At 38.4% G+C, this 22,524-nt stretch overlaps 1 protein-coding gene across 1 annotated transcript; it reads left to right on the top strand.

Moving 5' to 3' along the window:
- The first annotated feature begins 2,022 nt into the window (after nucleotides 1–2,022).
- pamr1a (peptidase domain containing associated with muscle regeneration 1a) lies at nucleotides 2,023–22,479 on the top strand. The gene is made up of 12 exons (XM_083549933.1): nucleotides 2,023–2,246; nucleotides 6,074–6,250; nucleotides 9,091–9,216; nucleotides 9,325–9,439; nucleotides 9,535–9,752; nucleotides 9,952–10,059; nucleotides 11,551–11,733; nucleotides 12,791–12,988; nucleotides 13,077–13,143; nucleotides 13,997–14,217; nucleotides 17,341–17,672; nucleotides 21,314–22,479. The coding sequence occupies exons 1-12, from the start codon at nucleotides 2,123–2,125 to the stop codon at nucleotides 21,848–21,850; spliced, it is 2,406 nt and encodes an 801-aa protein (XP_083406059.1). The 5' UTR covers nucleotides 2,023–2,122; the 3' UTR covers nucleotides 21,851–22,479.
- The last annotated feature ends 45 nt before the right edge of the window (nucleotides 22,480–22,524 follow it).

Here is a 22,524-nt window from a genome sequence, read left to right as displayed (position 1 = left end):
CCAAGCCCGGATAAATGGGGAGGGTTGTGTTAGGAAGGGCATCCAACGTAAAAACATGTGCCAAATCAAACATGCAGATGGTCCGCTTTGGCGCCCCCTAATGGGAGAAGCTGAAAGAAAGTTTTTAACTAACATGTTGCTGAAGCCACAATAAAGTCATGTCTTTTTTACAGCAAATACTGTACTGCTCCTGCTTTTTAATGCTTTACTCCTGATAGATATTTACATTCACGGCATTTGGCAAACACTTTAATACAGAGCACATTATATTCATCTTGTTCATACAAATGAGCAGCTATGGGGTTAAGGGCCTTGCAAAGGGGCCCAGGAGTGGCAGCTTGATGTGGCTGAGATTTAAACTCATGACCTGCTGTAAGTCCAATGCATTAACCATGTAAGAAGGAAGGAAGGAAGGAAGGAAGGTCGGATGGAAGGCCGGTAGGTATGTAGGTGGGAGCCCAATTCCAAAAAAGTTGGAATGCTGTGCAAAGTGTAAATAAAACAGAATGCAATGATTTGCAAATCTCGTATATATCCATATTCTATACACAATAAAATAAAAAAATAAAAACATTTCAAATGTTTAAAATGAGAATTTATAAAATTTTCAGGAAACAATTAGATCATTTTGAATTTGCTGGCTGCAACACATCTCAGAAAAGTTGGGACAGGGCCATGTTTACTTTCTGTCTGTTTACATCGGGGAACTAAAGTTTTGAAAGAGGAATGTTGTCCCATATGTGTCTGATACAGAATTCTAGCTGCCCAACAGTTCTGGGTGTATGCACCAAAAATTTTCTGGCTGGCCAGTTCAGGTTTCTCCAAATTCTTTGAAACTTTTTAATGATATTATGTAAAGTAACGAGAAATTTGACTGTTTCACATTATTATGAAATTGTTCCACAGTTTGTAGAAAGTCTTTCACAAATTGGTGAAGCTCCGCCCATCTTTACTTTTGAGAGACTCTGCCTCTCTAAAATACACTACTTATTCCCAATCATCTTACTGACCTGCTGTCCAATAACCTAACATTGACTTTTTCCAGACTTTTGTTGCTCAAATTTTTTGAGATGTTTTGCAGTCATCAAATAAAAAATGACCTTATTTTTTTCCTTTAAATGGTAAATTTCCTCAGTTTAAACATTTGATATGTTTTCTATGTTCCATTGTGAGTAAAATGTGGATTTATGAGATTTGCAAATCATTGCATTCTGTTTTTATTTACATTTCATACAGTGTACCAACTTAGTTTTTTGTAATCTATCTATTGTTATAAATAAATAAAAACCAACAAGGTTAGGATTTAGGTATAGGAGTAGATTAATATATTGATTGAATACATTAATAATTGTCACATAGATAGATAGATGCAGAACGAGAAAAGACACAGAAAGTGTGCCCTCTCAAAATGGTGTGTGTGTGTGTGTGTGTGTGTGTGTGTGTGAAGTGTCTGGTTCAGTAATTCCATGACAACACAAATTTTTGCTTCTATTTGGGACAGAAAGCCTGCAGAGTGGAGCAGTTGAGGACATGGAAACTCTGTGTCCATGGTAATTCAAAACAAACGAGTCAGATGCTTTAGCGCTTACTGCACTCGTGTACGGTCTTTCCAGTAAAAATAAACAGCTTGCTTACTTCTGCAGCTGGAGATAGCAGACTAATACGAAGAATAGAAAAGATAGAAGAAAGAAAGAAAAAAAGAAAGAAAGAAAGAAAGAAAGAAAGAAAGAAAGAAAGAAAGAAAGAAAGACCAACAAACATAGGAACCATGTGGCATGTCCATCACCCCCCGAAAAAATCACTGTCTTTAGCATCACAATATCTCCAAATAATATGGAAAATAGTTTGTAACAGTATGCAAGGATGTATTTCTCAGAGTGTGTGTGTGTGTGTTGATGTGTGTGTGTGTGTGTGTGTGTGTGTGTGTGCAGCAGAGCAGAAGTGGCTGTGTTAAACAATGGGTTAAAAGAGTCTTACTCTGGATCAAAGTCTCTTCATAGACCTGTTACGTCACAGGAGCAGCTCAGTGCTGAGTCGACACTTGGATGAGAGCGTCTGAGTGAATGAGAAACTTTGTGGGCAGATCAATCAATCTTGAGAAGAAGCGTCCTTGGAAAAAAGAATGCTCTTGTTCATAAAAAACAGACGATTCCGAATGCTTTCTTTGCACAGGCAGCAATCATGTGTGCTACCTCTTTTCTTATACATCCTTCAGGTCTGCTGTTCAGTGATCTCCTGGCCAAATGGTAAGAACAATTTATGTACAACAGTCTTTTTGTTTAAGCTTTTTTACACTTTTTCTTAGATGTTTTGGAGCATTTTTTGAATCATCCTTAATATTTGCAAACCACGAAGCAATTAGTACAAACAGCACAACACATCTGATTACCTGCAGAAGCCTGTACTTTTCCTAAAATCCTTACTTCATCTCTCAAAAGTAAATATTTGTGTCAATGATAATCTCATTCCCATTAGAACTTCTTCTAAAGTTGTTCGCAAACAAGATCGTTAAATCGTTTAGTCGTGTTTTCAGATGTAAACCACGGTTCCCATTACAATGATTGAAAATGCAATTTTTTCCTGTATGGCATTTATGAATTTCAACAGCACAAATGTCCATATTACTGTATATGGGATATCGATTGCAAGAGACCGAACAGGATTCACATTTTCACTGTACTGTAATGAAACGAACTGCGTTTGTATTTTTCCTGGATGTTTATTCATTTTCAGAAATTGTAATACTGTGTTTTGGCTGTATACGTTCACCAATTGAAGGTTCACAAGATTCACCTTTGACCTGTTTTGGAGAACTATTTGTTCATTGGTTGATCTGATTTTCTACACTTGGCTTCATTTACAAAACAATAAAAAAAATCAAGTTTAATAGAAATTTAAACTAGAAATTATAACAAATGTTTCACAGATGCCTGGATGTTTTGGGGGTTAAGACTAAGGTGATAAACAACTGATAATGTAGGAAACAGCAGACACTTGTACGCAATCGATTAAATGAATGAACTGCTGTTACGATGTGCCCGAGTGACTCCATGAAGTGGAGGTTGATCAGGTCGTTTTTCTGCTCCAAAGCAACTGAGAAAATCTGTTTTTCAAGTGCTTCTTTCTTAAAACATTCCTCTTATGTCTGTAATGATGGAAGATCTATCTCCATAGTCAGGCGTATTAGTCATAAACCATGGCTTGATGATTGTATGGTTGTGCTCTGGAATATGCAGATGTATGTGTGAGTGATGGGACACAGCAGGATCCAAGGTCATGCTCCATGTCATGGTCCACAGCCGTTCAAATACTTTCCTGAATGAGAAAAGCAGGAATCAGACGAACAAGCCATGAAAGGTTGGCTGGAAATGCTGTTTGGGATTAAACTGATGAAGGGACATTGCAAAAATGACATTAAATGTGTTTTTTTTTTTATATCCAAAATAATCATCAGTACCAGTAATAATCAGTAATTATAAATAATTAGAGCTAAACGCCTTTATTTTCACATGTACATTACAGCACAGTCAAATTATTTTATTTCTCTGCAAGGCATGTTAGGAAGTTTGGGTCAGAGCTCTGGGTCTTAACACCCCTGGAGCAGACAGGGGTCAGGGCCTTGCTCAAGGGCCCCACAGGAGCAGCTTGAAATTGTTGTGATAATATCATTATCAAATGAATATTGTCTTTTTGCTAGCTCAGTGGTTAAGCAGATTGAAAGGGAAGGTCAGAGGGTTAAAGCCCCAAGCTGCCACTCTTGGGGCCCTTAAGCAAGGCCCTTAACCCTCTGTGCTCCATGGGTTGAATTTCTGACCCGTTCCTTCAATTTTTGTGTCCACTTCCGCAAACATTCCGTCACAGCTGATAAAAATTGCGTAAAAATGTACACAAACATTAAAGCTACATTTAACCTACAGAATAATAACAGATATAAACCATTAAAGTGATAAACAGTAAAATAAAGCAATGCTACAGTAAAGCACCTACATGACAAACACCCTGTTTGTAAGGCCTTTTTTATTAGCCTTAAAAAACGTATAAACTATTTTTAAACAAAACATTACAACTAGCCGAATATGCGGGATGGCAGGACTCACGCTATATTAATTTGACCACCCATTCCAGCCCACAGCAACGGAAAAACCACCCGCTACCGCACCACAGCAGACCCAACGCAGCTTCCTAACATCACTGGGATATACGAAGAAAAAATTACACTGTGCTGTAAAGCAGATGTGACAAGTAAAAAGCACTTTTCTGATCTTTTTGCACTTTACACCAGACGAGCTATGTGTACTGATTAGACCCGTTGTGTCAATCACTGTTCTATTGTTTTTCTGTTGTTTGCACAAGAGATCCATGTTGACTTATGGAACACCTTGGTCCTGGAGGAATGTTGTTTCATTTTGGTTGACCACTTGACATTCTCAAAAGTCGGGCAATGTTGTAATATGATTCTACCAATGTAGCTTTGCAATCTCATAGCTCCAGGGTCCCTGGTTCAATCCCGAGATCAAGTTTGTGGTGTAGAGTTTCATATGTTCAGTTGTTGTTGTAGTTAAAGTAAATTGTTGTAGTTCTGTTGTAGAATTGTCATACTGTATACCTCTTTTAGTGGTGTTCCAATAACGTTCTTCATGACAAGTGTGTAATGAAGATTAATTAGACAGGAGTGCTGCTGATTTGGCACCAATTATAGCCTCAAATCTTTTTGAGTATAATGCTACAAGCTGAGCACATCTATTTGTGGCCAGTTTCTGCACAGCCATTTTTAGGTTTTTTCAGAGATGTTTAATCAGGTTCAAGTCTGGGCTCTGGCTGGGCTACTCAAGGACATTCACAGAGTTGACCAGTAGCCACTCCTTTGTTGTCTTGGCTGTGTGTTTAGGGTGTTTGTCCTGTTGGAAGACGAACCGTCGCCCCAGTCTGAGGTCCAGAGCGCTCTGGAGCAGGTTTTCTTCAAGGACGTCTCTGTACATTGCTGCATTCATCTTTCTCTCGATCCTGACGAGTCTACCAGTTCCTGCTGCTGAAAAACATCCCCAAAGCATGATGCTGCCACCACCATGCTTTACTCTAGGGATGGTACTGGCCAGACATGATGCTTGGCATTCAGGCCAAAGAGTTCAATCTTTGTTTTGTTTTTTTATTGGCTAAGAATCCTTCAGGTGCTTTTTGGCAACCCTAGGCAGGCTGTCATGTGCTTTTTACTGAGGAGTGGATTCCGCCTGGCCACTCTACCATACAGGCCTGGTAACGAGCTGCAAAAATAGTTGTTCTTCTGGAAGGTTCTCCTCTTTCCACAGAGTAATGCCAGAGCTATTTCAGAGAGACATTTGGGTTCTTGGTCACCCTCAAGAAGCCTTTCTCCTCTGATCGCTCAGTTTGCCCGAGCGGCTTCGCTCTAGGGAGAGTCCTGGTGGTTCCAAACTTCTTCCATTTGGGGATGATGGAGGCCACTGTGCTCATTAGGACCTTCAATGCTGCAGAAATTCTTTTGTCCCCTTCCCCAGAGCTGTGCCTCGATACAGTCCTGTCTCTGAGGTCTACAGACACAGGCTTGGTTTGTGCTCTGACGTGCACTGTTAACTGTGGGACCTCGTATAGACATATGTGTGTCTTTCCAAATCATGTTCAAACACCTGAATTTACCACAGGTGGACTCCAATCAAGTTGTAGAAACATCTCAAGGATGATCAGTGGAAACAGGATGCATCTGAGCTCAATTTTGAGTGTAATTGCAAAGGCTGTGATGTAAATTTGCAGACTTTAAATACACTTCTTTGATTGTGTCATAATGGGGTATTGTTTGTAGAACTTTGAGGAAAATAATGAATCTTATTCATTTTGGAATAAAATGGGATAATGTAGCTCAGACAGTCGTGATTCAAAGCCCCAAAGTCTTTTTCTGACAATGGAAAAATCAATGTACTCGTGAAAATGTTATGACTGCAGTTCAGTTTTTTTTCCTAATAATGCTGTACTTTTCACTTTGAGTTAGTCGATACACCATCTTGCCATAGTATCCATGATTATCATGATGAACTATTATTAGTCAGTATGTGCTTTTCAGAGTCTAGAGTCAAGGAGGATAAATGTCCTGGCTCTCGTTGGAACGCCATGTGTCGCTCCTGCTGTGAGTACAAGCTGATACGTTGTGAGTGTTCATCTCAGAGGACAAGGGTGGGCTACGCTGTGCCCTGCTGCCGGAATGACATCCACCAGTGTGACCCCTGCATCATCCACCAGGGTATGATTGAGTCTGTCTGTCTGTCTGTCTGTCTGTCTGTCTGTCTGTCTGTCTGTCTGTCTGTCTGTCTGCCTGTCTGTCTGTCTGTCTGTCTGTCTGTCTGTCTGTTAATCATAATTAATCAGTCATTCAATAAATTATTGTCTCTGTATACCTTTGTTTGTCTATTTATTCTATCTATTTTTAAGTAATATTTGCAAATGTCTCTGCTAATTAAAGACATTTATATGTTATATTTACCAGGTTACACCTGACTGGAAGAAAACTGAATATTATTACTTCATTGCATCACATATTAGTAATGGTCCTTATCGTAAAGACCTATGACAGTATTTTAACAGTGTGACAGATGTGCCTCTATCAGCTTTTGACACATTTTTATTTTTTTATTTTAATGACGCCTTTTGAATGAACCGTCTATACCTATATTACAGTTCTGTATTTTTTGGGGGGGGATTTTTTATATAAAGTCATAACAAAGTCAAAAAGATTTTACGACCACATACTGAAAATTAGGGTTATATAAACCAGTGTGTGCAATCAGCTCCCTAGTTTAGTAATCAGGACACTGATCAGGTAATCGGCTATTTTAAGGGCTTTCTCAATCACGAAAGCCTTAAATCTTGAAAGAAAAAGAAGCATGAACTCTCTGTCAACTTCATATGTATACACCTTTGTGGCTTTCAAATAATGGCTTTGATTTTTAACTATATTTGAACTGTTACATACATTTTTAATGAGTTAAAGTGGTTAATGTTAGTACATCCAAAGTAGCCATAAATTTGATCACCAATCCAGTGTGTAGTTTCCTTCCATTGCCTGAAGATGTATAAACCATGTAGTGATTAATAAACTTGGGAGCTGATTGAGACCCAGCCAATGAGAAAGTACACATAAAGGTTTTGGATGAAGTAAAAGTGACCTAGTATTTAAGCAACGGTGATCTTAGGGGTGTTGTGTTGGAAACAGTGGTGAGCCATTAGGGCCAGCAAGGCCTTCTCTGAATCACTGACTTATGTTTTAATATATTTTATATTGTATATATTTTGTAAGGCCTTTAAAGAACCTGTGGGTTATTTTAGCCTTAACTCCATGTTGCCTGAAGGTGGTGGATCTCTGGAAGGCATTCAAAAGCTTCTCTTCACGTCCTTTTTTTCAGATGTCAGAGAGATCGTTAGACAGCGTTCATAAACCACATCTGTAGCCATCTGCACAACCTCAAATATATTTGTGTGGATTTAATAGCTGTTTTTTTCACTCCACAATGGCTGACAGAGGAAAATAAATTGACTTGGTCGCAGATACACTTACAAGGACATTTAAAAGACAGACTTTTCAAGAAATGCTGGACATTGCGAGAAAAAGTCAGACAAAACAGTTCAAAACTTTTTTCATAACCCTTTTTCATGAACCATAAATCACAAAGACATTGTTTATTTCAAAACCCTGGGAAAACTGTAATACATGGAAAGAGTGCACAGAAAACCCAGTGTTATTTTATGAGTTTAATATCGATGCTTCTGTTAGAGATGATATAAGCGGGTGGTGCGGCTGCGGCTACAGTGAAAGGAGACTTGTTGAATGGTGTTCATATGGTTTCTTGCTTTAGTAATGACGTTCACTCTTACTGTATGAAATTCCCGTCTGTGATGCAGCGCTCGGTTCTACTGTATTTCTCTATAATATGGATGGATTCTTTAACCGTGGTGTCGAAATGATGTTATTAAGAGGTGGATTGGTTCAGGTAGAACACCACTAAAGACCTAGGTGTGAAATGCACAGCCTCTAATTGAGTAGAAATAACAGGTGAGACAGGTGACAGGTGACTATTGTTTGATTTGTTGACTTTTTACAGCAAAGTTCTTGAGAATTTAAACCTGTTTGAAGTTTTCCTTTCTTTGCAAAGACTTTAAAATATAACCATGTGGTGACTAGTCACTCATCGTCTTAGTCATGCGGTGACTCATATGTCAAGCAGCACCTTAGTTTGGCACGTTACACTAAATTAACTAGTGCTTAGTGATACACACTTTTAAACTCACTGTGTCAGGACATAAGGGTAACCATTGGCCAATCCTCAATTATTTATATTTCCACCAGTAAACAATGCAAATGTTTCCAAGCTCTTGTAAGTTAGTGATGGCAAATTGAAAAAAATGTCTTTAGGTTTTGTCACCTAATAGAAACTTTACTTAAATTTCCTCTCATGTTCTTGGATTTGCCACATACAGGCTCAAATTTACTCAAACTTGACTTATCCTGCATCAAATGTCCTCAAACTTGATATATACTCCCTCAGACTTTCCCAAACTTTATACATCCTGCCTCAAGTGCCCTCAAACTTGATTCATCCTGCCTCAGATTTCCTCAAACTTTATACATCCTGCATATTGTTGTCAAACTTGCCTCATCCTACCTCAAATGTCCTCAGACTTGCCTCAGCCTTGCTCGGAAGTCCTCAAATTTGATTCATCCTACCTTAATTGTTCTCAAACTTGCTATATCCTGCCTCAGATTTCCTCAAAACTTTTATATTCTGTCTCAAGTGCCCTCAAACTTGATTAATCCTGACTATTGTTTTCTTAAACTTTATACATCCTGCCACACATCTCTTCAAACATGCCAGATCCTGCCTCACATGTCTTTTAAACTTGCATCATTCAGCATCACATGTACTCAAACAATATATATCCTGCCTCAGATCTCCTAAAACTGGCCTCAACTTGCTTCACATGTCCTAAAACCTGCCTCATCTTTCTTCAAATGACCTCAAACTTGCCACAAATATCTTCAAATGTAGCAAGAATTGACTGTTTTTTGGTCTTCTTTCTCCCTCTCAGGCTGCAGCGTGTTTGATAACTGTAAACGGTGCAATAATGGCACATGGCAGGCACAGGATGATTTTTACATCAGTGGAAGTTACTGCACTGAGTGTCGTAAGGGGTGGTCTGGAGGAGACTGTCTCAGTAAGTGTCCTCTTCCGCTACTGATTTCAATTATTTCAACTATTCAATTTTTTTAAGATTTTTGTTGTCTTTGCCTGTGTGTGTCCACATTCCCATTTTCCCATTCAGCATGTGGAGAAGTGATACGGAAGCCTCAAGGTCATGTGACCCTCGAGAGTTATCCAATCAATGCAAAATGTGACTGGACGTTCCATGTCAGGAAAGGGTTGACCATGGAATTCAGGTAATTCCTGTTTTTTTTGTTTTTTTTTGCATTATGGCCTAATAGCAAGTATTACAGAGTTTTGTATCAAATCGAATGCTTTTCTTCTCTTGCAGGTTTACAATGCTAAATCTGGAGTTTGATTATAGGTGTCGCTACGATTTTGTGGAGCTCAGAGATGGCGACGACATCCACTCGCCTGTCATTGGTCGCTACTGTGGAGACAAAATCCCACCACCAATCAGGAGCTCTGGAGACTCTCTGTACATCCTTTTTGTGTCAGACGGCTATAATAATTACGATGGTTTCTCTGCAACATTTCAGGAACTCTCAGGTGCAGTTTACAAACACAGGTATCTATGTGTCTGGTTAAAACCACAAAGGGTCTTTTTATTACAGACATGACAGTGTATGTCCTCATTGGTTTGATTTTGTGTGTGTGTGTGTGTGTGTGTGTGTGTGTGTGTGTGTGTGTGTGTGTGTGTGTGTGTGTGTGTGTGTGTGTGTGTGTGTGTTTGTGTTTGTGTTCGCAGTGTGCAGCCCCAATCCATGTAGGAATGGCGGCGTTTGTTCACTGGATACTGTTGAGGCTTTCCAATGTGCTTGCAAAGCAGGTTTCACAGGCCTTCAGTGTGAGAAGAGTGAGTGCCGCTGAATCAGTGGAAAAAAAATACATGCGGTAATCATGTGAACGTGGTAAAGCTGCAGAGTGGTGCAATTAAACTCTCTGCTTTGTGTGTGGTGTGTGTGTGAGATCCTTCTTAAAGTTACAGCAGTGGAAATTATGACCCACCTCTTTTAAAGTCATTCAAATTTATTGCTAAAATGTAAAAATTTGACTGGTTAATTACATATAATGGGTTTAATCCAAACCCTAATTATATAAAGATGTTTTTGGTTAAAAAAATATCTATTAATATTCATTAACTGGTTCATTAAACATGTCTTCTAACAAAAAATCTGCGGAATGTTCAAGCGATCACCATCGTTAAGAAGAAACTTGACTCAAATTGACTCAAATTGTACTCTAAATTAATTGATCCTGTCACATATGTCCTCAAACTTGATACATCCTGTTTCACATGTCCTCAAACCTGATTCTACCTGCCTCAGATGTCTTTAAACTTGCCTCATCCTACCTCAAATGCTGCCAAATGATCCCACCATCATTAAGAAATAATCTCAAGAAAATGTGCCCTACAAATCAGTGGTGGATCAAGTACACAAACCATGTAGTTGCGTCCCTTTAAACTTTCACTTGAGTAAAATTACACAAGTATTTGCCTTCAAATGTACTTAAATGTACAAGTAAAGTTAAAGTACTATGATTTATTAATGCTATAATGTTTCTATTATCATTTTTGTCACAAGACTCTTTACCTAATCCACTCAGTTGATATTAATGAGTCAAACACTGATTAATATCTATTCACATGATCATGATCCTAAAACTTTCTTTTCAACTACTTCAAAGAAATCACGCAAATAAGGCCACAGGTGTCGTGGCGAGTTTGAGTCTGGTTTCTTCCATCATTTATTCCTCTCTAAATGTTCTGCTGAACTGATGCTGAACTGTATGTTGGTGATCAGTAGATTCCAACAAGCGCCAATCAAAACAAGTTAAAAATAGAGCAAGCGCTCGACCCTGATTGGTGGATCGCTGCGTGTTGAAACAGTTTTTATCCTCGTAAATATAAAAGAACGACTGATTTGGCAAAATGTAATTGAATAAAAAGTACATCATTTGACTTTGAAATATAGTGAAGTTGAAGTAAAAGTCTCCCCAAATGTAAATCCTTCAGTAAAGTACAGATATATGTGAAAAAGCTACAGTAATGAATTACATTTACTTCATGGCCACCACTGCTGCAAATAAACTTGGAATGAATGAGATTTGTGTGAAAATCTCCAGAATAAAATGTTTTATAGACCCAATTAATAGACCAAAATTTATTATACATATTTAACTAATGAGGCAAATGTTTCAATTCCTGGATTATGTTCATTATATAAATCTGGTTTTAGTGGTTCAGGGGAATTACACTTAAAGTTAAAGGTTCCTGTGTGTACAAAATGTGAGCACCTTTGCTGTCCTGCCTAATAAATCCATTTGTTTGTTTCCGAACGAGCAGAATCTGGCTGTGTAACGCCTCCCAGGCCTGCTCATGGGGACCATTTCCTGCTGTATGAAAATGGCGATGTTGCTACTGGAGTTCAGTACCGGTGCTATAAACCATACAAGCTCAGAGGAGTCTCAAGGAGAATGTGTCTGTCTAATGGAACCTGGAGTGGGGCAGCACCAACATGCACCAGAGGTATGATTGGTATGATTTCAGTGTAATTTGTCCATGCTTGGGTATGGACAGTAACTCATGAGTATTTGTCACTCTTCTGTTTTTCGAGGGGGGGGTTCTAGGTAAGGTCAGGTTGATTGTGAGGAGCATGTAGAACATTTTGGTGCATGTGTACTTGGTGGATGCTCAATGTTTTTATAGTTTGAAGTCAAATTCAAATAAACTGTACATAAACATGTTTGGGGTGGCCAGGCAGGGGCCAGCAGTTACTCTGGGGTGGCAAAGAAGAAATAATTATGCAAACAAACATGGCTCTCAACTAACCTTAATATACTTTTCAAAAGTTTTACAGGTGCACAAATTACAATGATGTATAATTTATGCTAAAATATTTTTCATTTAATTTAATATGTTCTCTTCATTTCATAGAATTTCTCTCAGGTTTGGTGCACTGGTTTAAATCTCTATCTAATCAAGTGGTGGGCCGTGCATTTGGTACCTGGGCCTTCAATGGGGACGTACCCGACTTAATCCACCTCTTAATACCACCACTATCACGTCGCAATTATAGAAACCATCAATACCATACAAAAACCACAATATAACAACGTGTGGCATTAAAGAGAGAGAATTTCATATCTGTGCAGCTGTGTATGAAATTCCTGTCGAAGGTTGTGAGTTCAAATCCAAGCCCCACCAAGCTGCCCCTCCTGGGCCCCTGAGTGGGGCCCTTAATACATAGCTGCTCATTTGTATTATTGACATAATCGGAAGCAGCTCTGGATAAGGGCACCTGCCAAATTCCATAAATGTAAATGTCTATAATATTGATGGTTTCTACTGTATATCTGTGGCATCATATTGATGGTATTAAGAGGTGGATTGATTCAGAAAGAAAACCGATAAAGGCCAAGGGGTGAAACACACGGCCCGCCAGTGAGTAGTGGATATGGTTGAGATATATAGATATATTATATGATTATGACATTTGGTGTTATATGATAAAACATGAGTTTATATCAGTGAATTGTGAACCATCATCTGTTTCTTTTTTCATTTCGTGCATTTGGAAATCTAGAGGTCGACACCATTAGGAAACAATGTCCCCCGTTATCACAGCTACATCACGGATACACAGTAACATTTATCAGCTCAGATGGTGCTATTGAGAGCGTTGAATTCTCCTGCAATAACTCATATACACTCAGTGGAAACTCCAAAAGAACATGCCGGCTCGATGGCACCTGGAGTGGCAAACAGCCACAGTGTATCAAAGGTATCTGTCTTTTTTGACATTTCAAAACACAGTGCGTCATGCAGTATTTCCAAACCAGAACAATCATGTTCCAATGTTTGTGTTGCAGCTTGTCGGGAACCAAAGATTTCCAAGCTGGTGCGTCAGAAGGTCTTGAAGCCACAAATTTCTTTACGGTATGCTTTTATATAGAAAATATATATATATATGTTTATACACGATTTTGGTATCAAAAAGTTTTGAGAATCGCTTTATCACCCTTACCTTTACACTATCACCTTTAAAATAGTCCCCTTGCACAGTAATACAGCGCTTCCAGTGTTCCTGACACTTCTGCAATACGTCCTGGAAGTCTTCTTTTCGAAGCGTGTCAAGCACCTTCTGCGATTCGCACTGGATCTCTGCAATGTGTTAAAAAAGCGACCTTTCGGCCGGATTTGCCCACAAGCCAAATCTGGCAAGTAGGGTGGGTGTGAAAGTGGAAATCAAGCGCTGTCAAGCGAATAAAATATTTTAGCGTGATTATTTGCATGAGTTAACGCGTGATTAATCGCTTATTTGCACATTATTTTCTGTACTAAATGTACAGAAACTCTACTAAACTCTTTTCAAGTTTTTAAAACTCTAACCAACACGCACATGGACAAATATGGACGCTTTATACAAATGTACGTTTATTATTAGTGAAACCAAACTCAACATAGAGCATAAAGACAAAATATTCTTGTAAACTTTTAAAAGTAATTATGGAGTTTCAAATTACGTAAATCATCAGGACGCCAAACGGAACTTTTCTTATGTTTCCACACGGACGGTTTAAATTGCCGGATGTGTGCGTCATGGCGGATTTTGGTGCTTTTTTGAGACATGGCACAGCAGTAAAACAAATGTTTAGTGATTTTAAAATTATATTTCTGTGCATTTTATTATTATTTTTTTCATATCTGAGTAAAGAAAAAACGTGTTACAGCAAAATACCACATTCCTGCACATCCTGAAATGTCTGTTTTGTTTTATTTTGGGTTTTAGAAAGACTCCACTACACAGGTTTTACTCCTCCTTCCCGCCTTATCAAAGAGAAATCAGTACTGAGACACTGGCGCAGGGTGATTTACCCACCGGTTTTCACCCCCTTTACACAAGCATTGAGTATGAGTGCATCTCTCCTCTGTACCAGTATTCTGGAAGTTCAAGTCGAACATGTCTAAAAACTGGGAAGTGGAGCGGACGCCATGTCACCTGCATACCAGGTGGGGGCAGCACTTACATATTCAGGCACATACAAGCAGAATTGCAACTGATATAATAAAAAAATCATGTAAAAAATCAAAACCCTGTACTTTTCTCAAACTTCTTAATTTATCTCTCAAAAGTAAGTATTTGTGTCAATGAACATCTCATCGCCATCAAAATGTCAAGTCCTTTTGTCATTGCTTACAAACAAGCTCGTCAAAATGTTTAGTCACGTTCAGTAAGACGGCGCACAGTTTACGGTTTGGATCACAGTGATTGAAAATTGCACAAAGTTGAATTTCTTGTTTGGCATCTATGAATTTCAACAGAACAAATGTATTTATATGAATTGCAAGAGACCAGACAGGATTCACACTTTTACTGAACTGTGATAGTGTTCGTTTGATGTGGCGGTTGAACAAGTAATTCTGAGGAATTTAATTTCATTCAACAGAAATGCTCCAAAGCAACTGAGAATATGAAGGTCTATAGAGACATCATAATACATAACATACACAACATTACATACAAACATAGCTTTAACTATAAAAAATCCATTTCTCCCTCTTGCAGGTGATTTAGGCTACATTTTTAATATTACTTTCGTTTATTGGCACTATTGTACGCATATATTTTGCAAAGATTTTTATTTTGAACTGCACTGCATTCCTCCGGTATTACTGCATGTGTGCAAGACCGAGGAATATGTCCTTATTATTTTCTGATGCTGATTTCTAAGTTTCTTTGACTAACCTGTAACGCTGTTGCCAAGAAAAATTAAAAAGCACGAGTTTTGGAAACCTGTCTGTGCTTATATGATTTCTGTTGTAACTGGAGTTAGCGAGCTCTCCCTTCACCCAGACTCAACGCGCTACAACGGCTTTCGTTTCCGTTCGGAAATTGAATTGGTCTAATGTTATGGGGTTCAGTTTTTTGGCTTGAAGTTTGTGAAACCGGTAAAAACCCAGGAAAAATTAATAAATTAGCTGCTTCGTTGTTTAAGCCGTGGGGTTCAAAACGTGGGAAAAAAGTAGCAGCTTATAGTCTGAAAAATACGGTAAGCAAAAAATACAACAATTAATACTAGTAAGTGTTCACATTATGTACAAGAGTACAAAGAAACTCAATCAAACCGATCAAGCTGCTGCTGCTACTACTGCTACTACTGCATGATTCAGTACCTCAATCTAATAATCTGTGTTCACTTTTGGAAGTTACACAATGCAAAAAAAGACAAGACCAAGTCACCAAGTCAGAGATACACAGATTCAATTCACCAATTTAATCCTAAACATGAAATTAAGGTAAATATAGTACCAAAGAACTGCTATAAGCTAATACAATCATATAGCTAGCAGTTTCTACTTCCTCCCATACAAAATGAAAATACATAATCATAGTAAGAAAAATACAGTATGTTCTTTTAGTTTAAATTGTCAGTATTTCATACATCCACACATCATAAGTTTGCTATGTGTTTTTAAACACTATTCCACATGTAATCCCATTTAATTATTTCTTATTATTATAATAATAATACAATTATTAAAATAATGTTCCACCACATTTCTTAATGTGTTTTTAGACATTTGTAATCATTAGTAAAATCAGGTACTGATGTAGGTGAGGTGAGGAGGTCACCGTTCTTTAAGACTTCTGGGTAGGCTAGGACATGTCTCGACTTACAATGTTTTCACTGTAAATCGGGGAATATCTGCAATTTATGCAGTGAGATTTAAAATGTGGGACCACATAAAAAATCTGGTTAACAAAATTGCTGTAGGTGTGGAACCATCACCAGCTGCACAGAGTGGTCTCGATTGGGAGGGACTCCATCCAGAGGTGGGACGTCTGGATGAACCAGGCACATGTGAAGAAAAGAAAGGATAGGAACACTGGTCAACATTCTTTAAGACTTCTGAGTTTAAATTAAATATCTGATGAAGAAAATTCATTTTGAAATGTTTGATATTTAGTGATCAAAAGAACGCATCTTTTTGAAATGTATCGAAAAATAATCTTTAACATTGTGATTCATATTTAACATTCACCAGTATTTCTAGCTTCCTATTTAAATATAGCCAAACATTATAATACTGACTATTTTATATACTTCGAACAAAACGTCTGATTTTCCGTATGGCGTATTTCCTTTACTTAAGCACATGCTCAGATGACACACTGATAGATTTTATAAACAATAGATCATAAAATGTAGACACTGATGTAGGTGTGGTGAGGAGTCATGGGGTGCAGTCAGAGTCTTATACAATTGTGTGTCCCCAACTTTGTAGTAACAGTTTGAGATTACTTAATAAATGCATTACAAGTAAAACTTAATAACTTAGTGTACTCCAATTACATAACTTTCTATCAAGAACTGCTTACTAAGCTAATCCTTATGTTTTAATTAGTTTTTGGAAATTAAATTTGATTTGAGTTTAGAATTTGGATAATGCTTTACAAAATGACAAATTTGGATTAGATTTGGATCGTGTTAAATGGTGACGTATGCGCCTGACACAGTCGGGATGAAACCAATTATAGCTATGGAAGTGGTTATAAGGCATCTGGTTATTGTTAGAATTATAAATACAGATAATAGTATTGCCAAACTCTACTAAAGTCAAGTCAAGTCAAGTTTATTTCTATTGCGCTTTTCACAACAGACATCGTCTCAAAGCAGCTTTACAGAATTTAACAGTGAAGGTGAACGATGTGTATTTATCCCTGATGAGCAGCCATGGCGACTGTGGCAAGGAAAAACTCCCTTAGATGTTATGAGGAAGAAACCTTGAGAGGAACCAGAATCAAAAGAGGAACCTCATCCTCATTTGGGTGACATCAATAGTTTGATCATAAATCTTTCAACAATACAGAACACTGGAGCGTGAGAACTAACATGAGCAGTGGAATGTGTGATTATGAGTCACGTCCTTTCTACAGTCTTATACAGTCAGTTGAGGTTATGGAACCAGGAGCTAATGAGCAACTCATAAAATAGCTCAACATTTGCGATCATCACAGATCCAACACCAGCTTCTCCATGCACTTCAACACTCAAAGAGGTCCAATGTCAAAACTCCACAATTTTTTTTTTTTATTATACAGTAATTACAACCAAATCTTCTTCTTTGCAGTCTGTGGTAAACTCTTAGCCAAACCTCAGAACCTGGCACAAACTCACTGGCCATGGCATGCAGCCATTAACCACCGTCTTCCTGACCACACCAGTCCCATTACGGGGAGGACCAGCAGACGAGGGGACATGTATTCTGAGTACGACTATGACGACTGGCAGGAGAAAAGCAAGGAGGAGACGTGGCATCTGGTGTGCAGTGGTGCTCTGGTAAACCCGCATGCTGTTCTAGTGCCAGCACATTGTGTCACCGAGCCTGGACTGTCCCTACATAACAACATGGCTGATCTAAAAGTAGTGCTGGGGGAGAAGAAGAGGCTTCAGCACATGAAGGTAGAAATTCATAAGCCCAGAGTTGTTCAACTATTGTTTGATTTTGCGATCTTACGATGATGATAACAATATGACGAAATTTGCACAAGCAGCGTATGTATATATGCGGTACGATATGTTGTGACGCTGTCAGGATGTGCACACCTTGTGAGTTGCCTTATTCATTTGTCTCTGTGTTTTTGGTGTTTCAAAGCCCAATTTTGTCTCTTGTCCTTTTATCGGTACGACTGTCCACTGAAGCAGCACACACTGATTTGTCTTATCAGCTTCTCGTGTGGTTCTTACCGCTCGTTTTTTTTCTCTGGCTCCGCCCTCCACTCATGAACTGGCACTCATCCAGATTTACACAGCAGATTTACACAGATAAAGCAGTAATAAGGTTATATAAAAGAACACGTACGTTTATTGTTTAACCTGATGAGCAAACCAGTGGTGACTTTGGCAAGGAAAAACTCCCTGAGATGGTATGAGGATGAAATCTTGAGAGGAACCAGACTCAAAAAGAAACCAGTCCTCATCTGGGTGGCACCGAATGTCCATTCATTGCAGTCGAGGTGTGTAGTAATAGATGTGTAAATGCTAAACTATTCATGCAACTTGTGGTACTGGGCCATTGTAGTGGACTGTTGATATTAATTACAGTCCAAATCCATCCTTAAAGTTCTCGAGTTGCACAGCAGCTTCATGGATTGTTAGGCTGTAGGTGTGGAACCATCACCAGCTGCACAGAGTGGTCTCAATTTGGAGGGACTCCATCCAGAGGTGGGACGTCTGGATGAACCAGGCACATGTGAAGAAAAGAAAGGATAGGAACACTGGTCAACATTCTTTAAGACTTCTGAGTTTAAATTAAATATCTGATGAAGAAAATTTTGAAATGTTTGATATTTAGTGATCAAAAGAACGCATCTTTTTGAAATGTATCGAAAAATAATCTTTAACATTGTGATTCATACTTAACATTCACCAGTATTTCTAGTTTCCTTTTTTTAAAATATAGCCAAACATTATAATACTGACTATTTTTTATACTACAGAACAAAACGTCTGATTTTCCTTATGCTGATTTTCTTTGCTGGGGCACATGCTCAGATGACCCACTGATAGATTTTATATAAGATGAATCATAATGTATATGCATTCACTTATAGAGTTCATGTCAGCTCTAGTGCACGCTTTATCAAATACCAAATATTCTTCTATTCACTCAAGTTCTTGTCATTTACATCATTTGTAAAGAAAAATGAATTTTTTTACTAGTTCTCTCAGACGTTTGGACCCTGAAGGATCCAATAGTTTTAATGTGTTACCTTCAGCATGGTCATTTCATAGTTGTAATTTCTGCAAAATTTAGTCAAGTAATACCTGTTACCTAAAATATGTACTCGAATACAGCATGCTGCATTTATTTTAATGCGATATATATTCCAGCAAAAGAGTCTTAAAAATATGAAACAACAACAATTATTTTTCAATTTGGATTTTTTTTTTTTTTTTCTTAGTTATTAGTTATTTTTTGAGAATGACAAGTGTGTGTATGTCCTTATAATAGATAATATACTATGTATAGTAGTGGTGTAACAGGATTGTAACGGGGTGTAACAGGAATACAATCCTTTTTACATGCGGAACACAGATGAAATTCGAGTTTCTCTCAGGAACGTTTTAAGTGGCGGACCGCAAGTTTGTTTAGTCTCCGCCTCACACTTTCAGCGCATTTTTTCATTAATAATATTAAACTTGATGTTCGCGAATGTTAACGATTATAAACTGCGTTAATAAAAAAATGTAAAACCGTCAAACAATTTTATGTTTTGCATTTCTTCCCCCGGACCGTACCGAAATTGTACCGATCCGTCACTTAAAAACCAAGTACGTCCCGAACCGTGGATTTTGTGTACTTTTACACCCCTAATATATACAGATAAGAGACAGGTGAAGAACCAAAAGAATTTGAATAGATGAGTACAGACACAAAGAAAGGCTGGTGTGCTGAATGCTCTAATTATACAATTAACATCTTAGCATGTTCTCCGGTATAATTAGAAGGCCTAGTTCACCTCAAATTTGCGTCAAGATGACATGATTGATGCCTATGAAGGAATGAATATATTCATTCGTTTGCACAGATGACTGCAGTGACATCTGTATTTATAGTTTGTAGCAGGCTGTGCATTTCACCTCTAGGCCTTCAGTGATGTCTTACATGAATCATCCACCTCTTAATACAATCATTATGACGGCACGTCTATAGAAACCATCAATATTATAGAGAAACGCAGTATAACAGAGCACTGCATCACAGACAGGAATCTCATTCAGTCAGAATGAATGACGTTACTAAAACAAGAAACCCAATAAACACAATTTAACACATCTCATTTCACTGTAGCCGCAGCTGCACCGCCCGAATACATCATCTCTAGCAGAAGCTTCGATATTGGTTATTTATTCGATATTCGATATTTATTATAAAATAAACCTAGGTTTTTACTGTGCATTTTTTCTGTGCATTAATGTTTTCCTGGGGATTTGAAATTAAGACAAATTGTGTGTTTTTGTCCAAAAAATGTATAACTGGTTCACGAAAAACCCTGACAACAGTTTTGAACTGTTTAGATCGACCTTTCCTCACGATGTCCAGCTTTTGTTTTTTTTAAAAGTCCGTCTTCAAAAGTTCCTTGTAAGTGTATCTGTGACCAAATAGATTTATTTTACTCTATCAGTCATTGTGGAATGTAAACAATAGAATAGGTTGTGAGATTGTGCAGTTTGCTACAGATGCGGTTTGCCAGCTCTGACTATTGCGCTCTCAGACCGTCTAGCAGCGGCGTCTCGAGTTCGTACCTCAATTTTTTGCTCGCGTAACAAAGCAAAAAATCAACCGAGTGACCGCTCGTACCTCGGAAAACTCGTACATTAATGCATTCGTAGGTCAAGGTACCACTGTATATATACACTGTATGTGTGTGTGTGTGTGTGTGTGTGTGTGTGTATGTGTGTGTGTGAATGGACAAAAATATTAGCTTACACCTTTTAATTACACATTATTTGCCCCATTAATGCTGTGGGGTTTATTTGTTCACGTGTCCCTTACTTGCCTATTGCTAATCAGAACAATCTGTTCAGCCGTCTCCATCCTGATGGGATTATTCTTTTTCAGGTTAACAGTCCCCCATCTCCAGGCCACAAGGGCGCAAATGTATTAAATGAAGCAATGTAACATTTGATCGAGCAACATAATCTCCAGCACACTCCACCACCATCACCAACACAACAATTGAAAGAATGATCCAGCCGAGTGTCACCTCCTTAAGTTTCCATTTGTCATCACCACCATAGCAACAGCTAGTATAGCAAATGACAGAAGATATGTTCTGCCAGCCTAGATGCTGTTAATGTGAAGTCCGCTGCTGTTGAAGTGTCTCTCCAAAAGCAATAGAAAATCAGTACAAAAAAGCTTGATGAAATGGCCAGCAAATCTGATCTCGGTAGCATTGCAAGTTGTTGCTATGGCAGCAATGACACTCTCAAATCTTTGAATCCCATTTAATGAAGATCTAGCTTTCAACATCTAGCGGCTGCTTCTCACACGCTACATCTATAGTAGTGCATGACATCTTCTGCCTTTTTCTCTACAGGTCTCAGAGATCTTGGTTCATCCCAGCTATGATCCTACTGGGTTTCACTCAGACCTAGCTATACTAAAGATGGCGGAGAAGGCCAGGATCAGCGAGTTGGTTTTCCCTGTGTGCTTGCCTCGTCTGCAGGAAGGGGAGCTACCTGTGAACCAGGCCTACATCACTGGCTGGTCTGTAGCAGAAAAGCAAGAAACGGGCTCTCAGGTGGCTCAGACTGGAACTATTGAACTGACTGATGTGTTACAGTGTGAAAGACAATATGCTAAACAAGGCCTTCCCAATAGCATTACTGACAATATGCTGTGTGGGAGGCAACATCCAATTAGTACAGTGTGTCCTTCAAGATCAGGGGGAATCATAATTGTACCTACTGTCTCACAGAACAGGAGGGGAGAAGAAAGTGTTTTCGAGTCTATCTGGGAGCTGATGGGCCTGGCGAGCTTTGGCTACAATCCCCAAAATTGTGATCCACACCTGTACACTGTTTACACACGAGTGGGCAAGTTTAAAAATTGGATTGAGAATAACATAAAGTAATATTTTATACACATATACTGATGTCAGCGATCATACACTATATTGCCAAAAGTATTGGGTCACCTGGTCATAAGTACGGTATCTGTAATCTGCTCTTCTAATTCCCTCCACTTCTCTGGGAAGATGTTCCACTAGATTTTGGAGTGTGCTTATAGATATTTTTTTTTTATCAGCCACAAGGGTATTATGAAAGGCAGGTACTGATGTAGGTGAGGAGACCTGGGGTGCAGTCAGCGTTCATATTCATACCATAGGTGTTCAGTAGGGATGAGATCAGAGCTCTATAGCGGCAAGATCTTCCTCTACAAAGCATGTAAACCAGATCTTCAAGGAGCTCACTTTTCACACAGGGGAATCGCCATGCTGGAACAGGTTTGGGTTTACAAGTTCAAGCGAATTGTATTATAAGGCATTCAAAGACGTCCTGTACAAATGAGTGCCTCCAGCATCCACATTTAGCAGGAAAGGTCAGGTGACCCAATACTTTTGCCAATATAGTTCTTTAAATCTTGTTCCTTTGATCAGAGATAAAATAAAATGTTACACTTTGAATAAAGCAGATCCTCAGACATGTCCATATACACCAACGTTGACTATAGTTCCAATAATGAAAATATGACAATGCAGTTGGGGAAAATTTTGATAAACAAAACGAGCTCATCTCTCATTTCTTT

Source organism: Silurus aristotelis, assembly GCF_946808225.1.
Source record: "Silurus aristotelis genome assembly, chromosome: 9".
Taxonomy (NCBI): Eukaryota; Metazoa; Chordata; class Actinopteri; order Siluriformes; family Siluridae; genus Silurus; species Silurus aristotelis.
Note: the sequence above shows the minus strand (reverse complement) of the source record. Positions and strands in the feature narration are given on the sequence as shown.

Excerpts from the sequence above, each read along its gene's own strand:
- pamr1a (XM_083549933.1), top strand. The coding sequence starts at position 2,123 with ATGCTCTTGTTCATAAAAAACAGACGATTCCGAATGCTTTCTTTGCAC. Across the intron at positions 10,060-11,550 it reads AGGCCTTCAGTGTGAGAAGA|AATCTGGCTGTGTAACGCCT; the intron begins GTGAGTGCCGCT and ends CCGAACGAGCAG. Across the intron at positions 17,673-21,313 it reads AGAGGCTTCAGCACATGAAG|GTCTCAGAGATCTTGGTTCA; the intron begins GTAGAAATTCAT and ends TTTTCTCTACAG.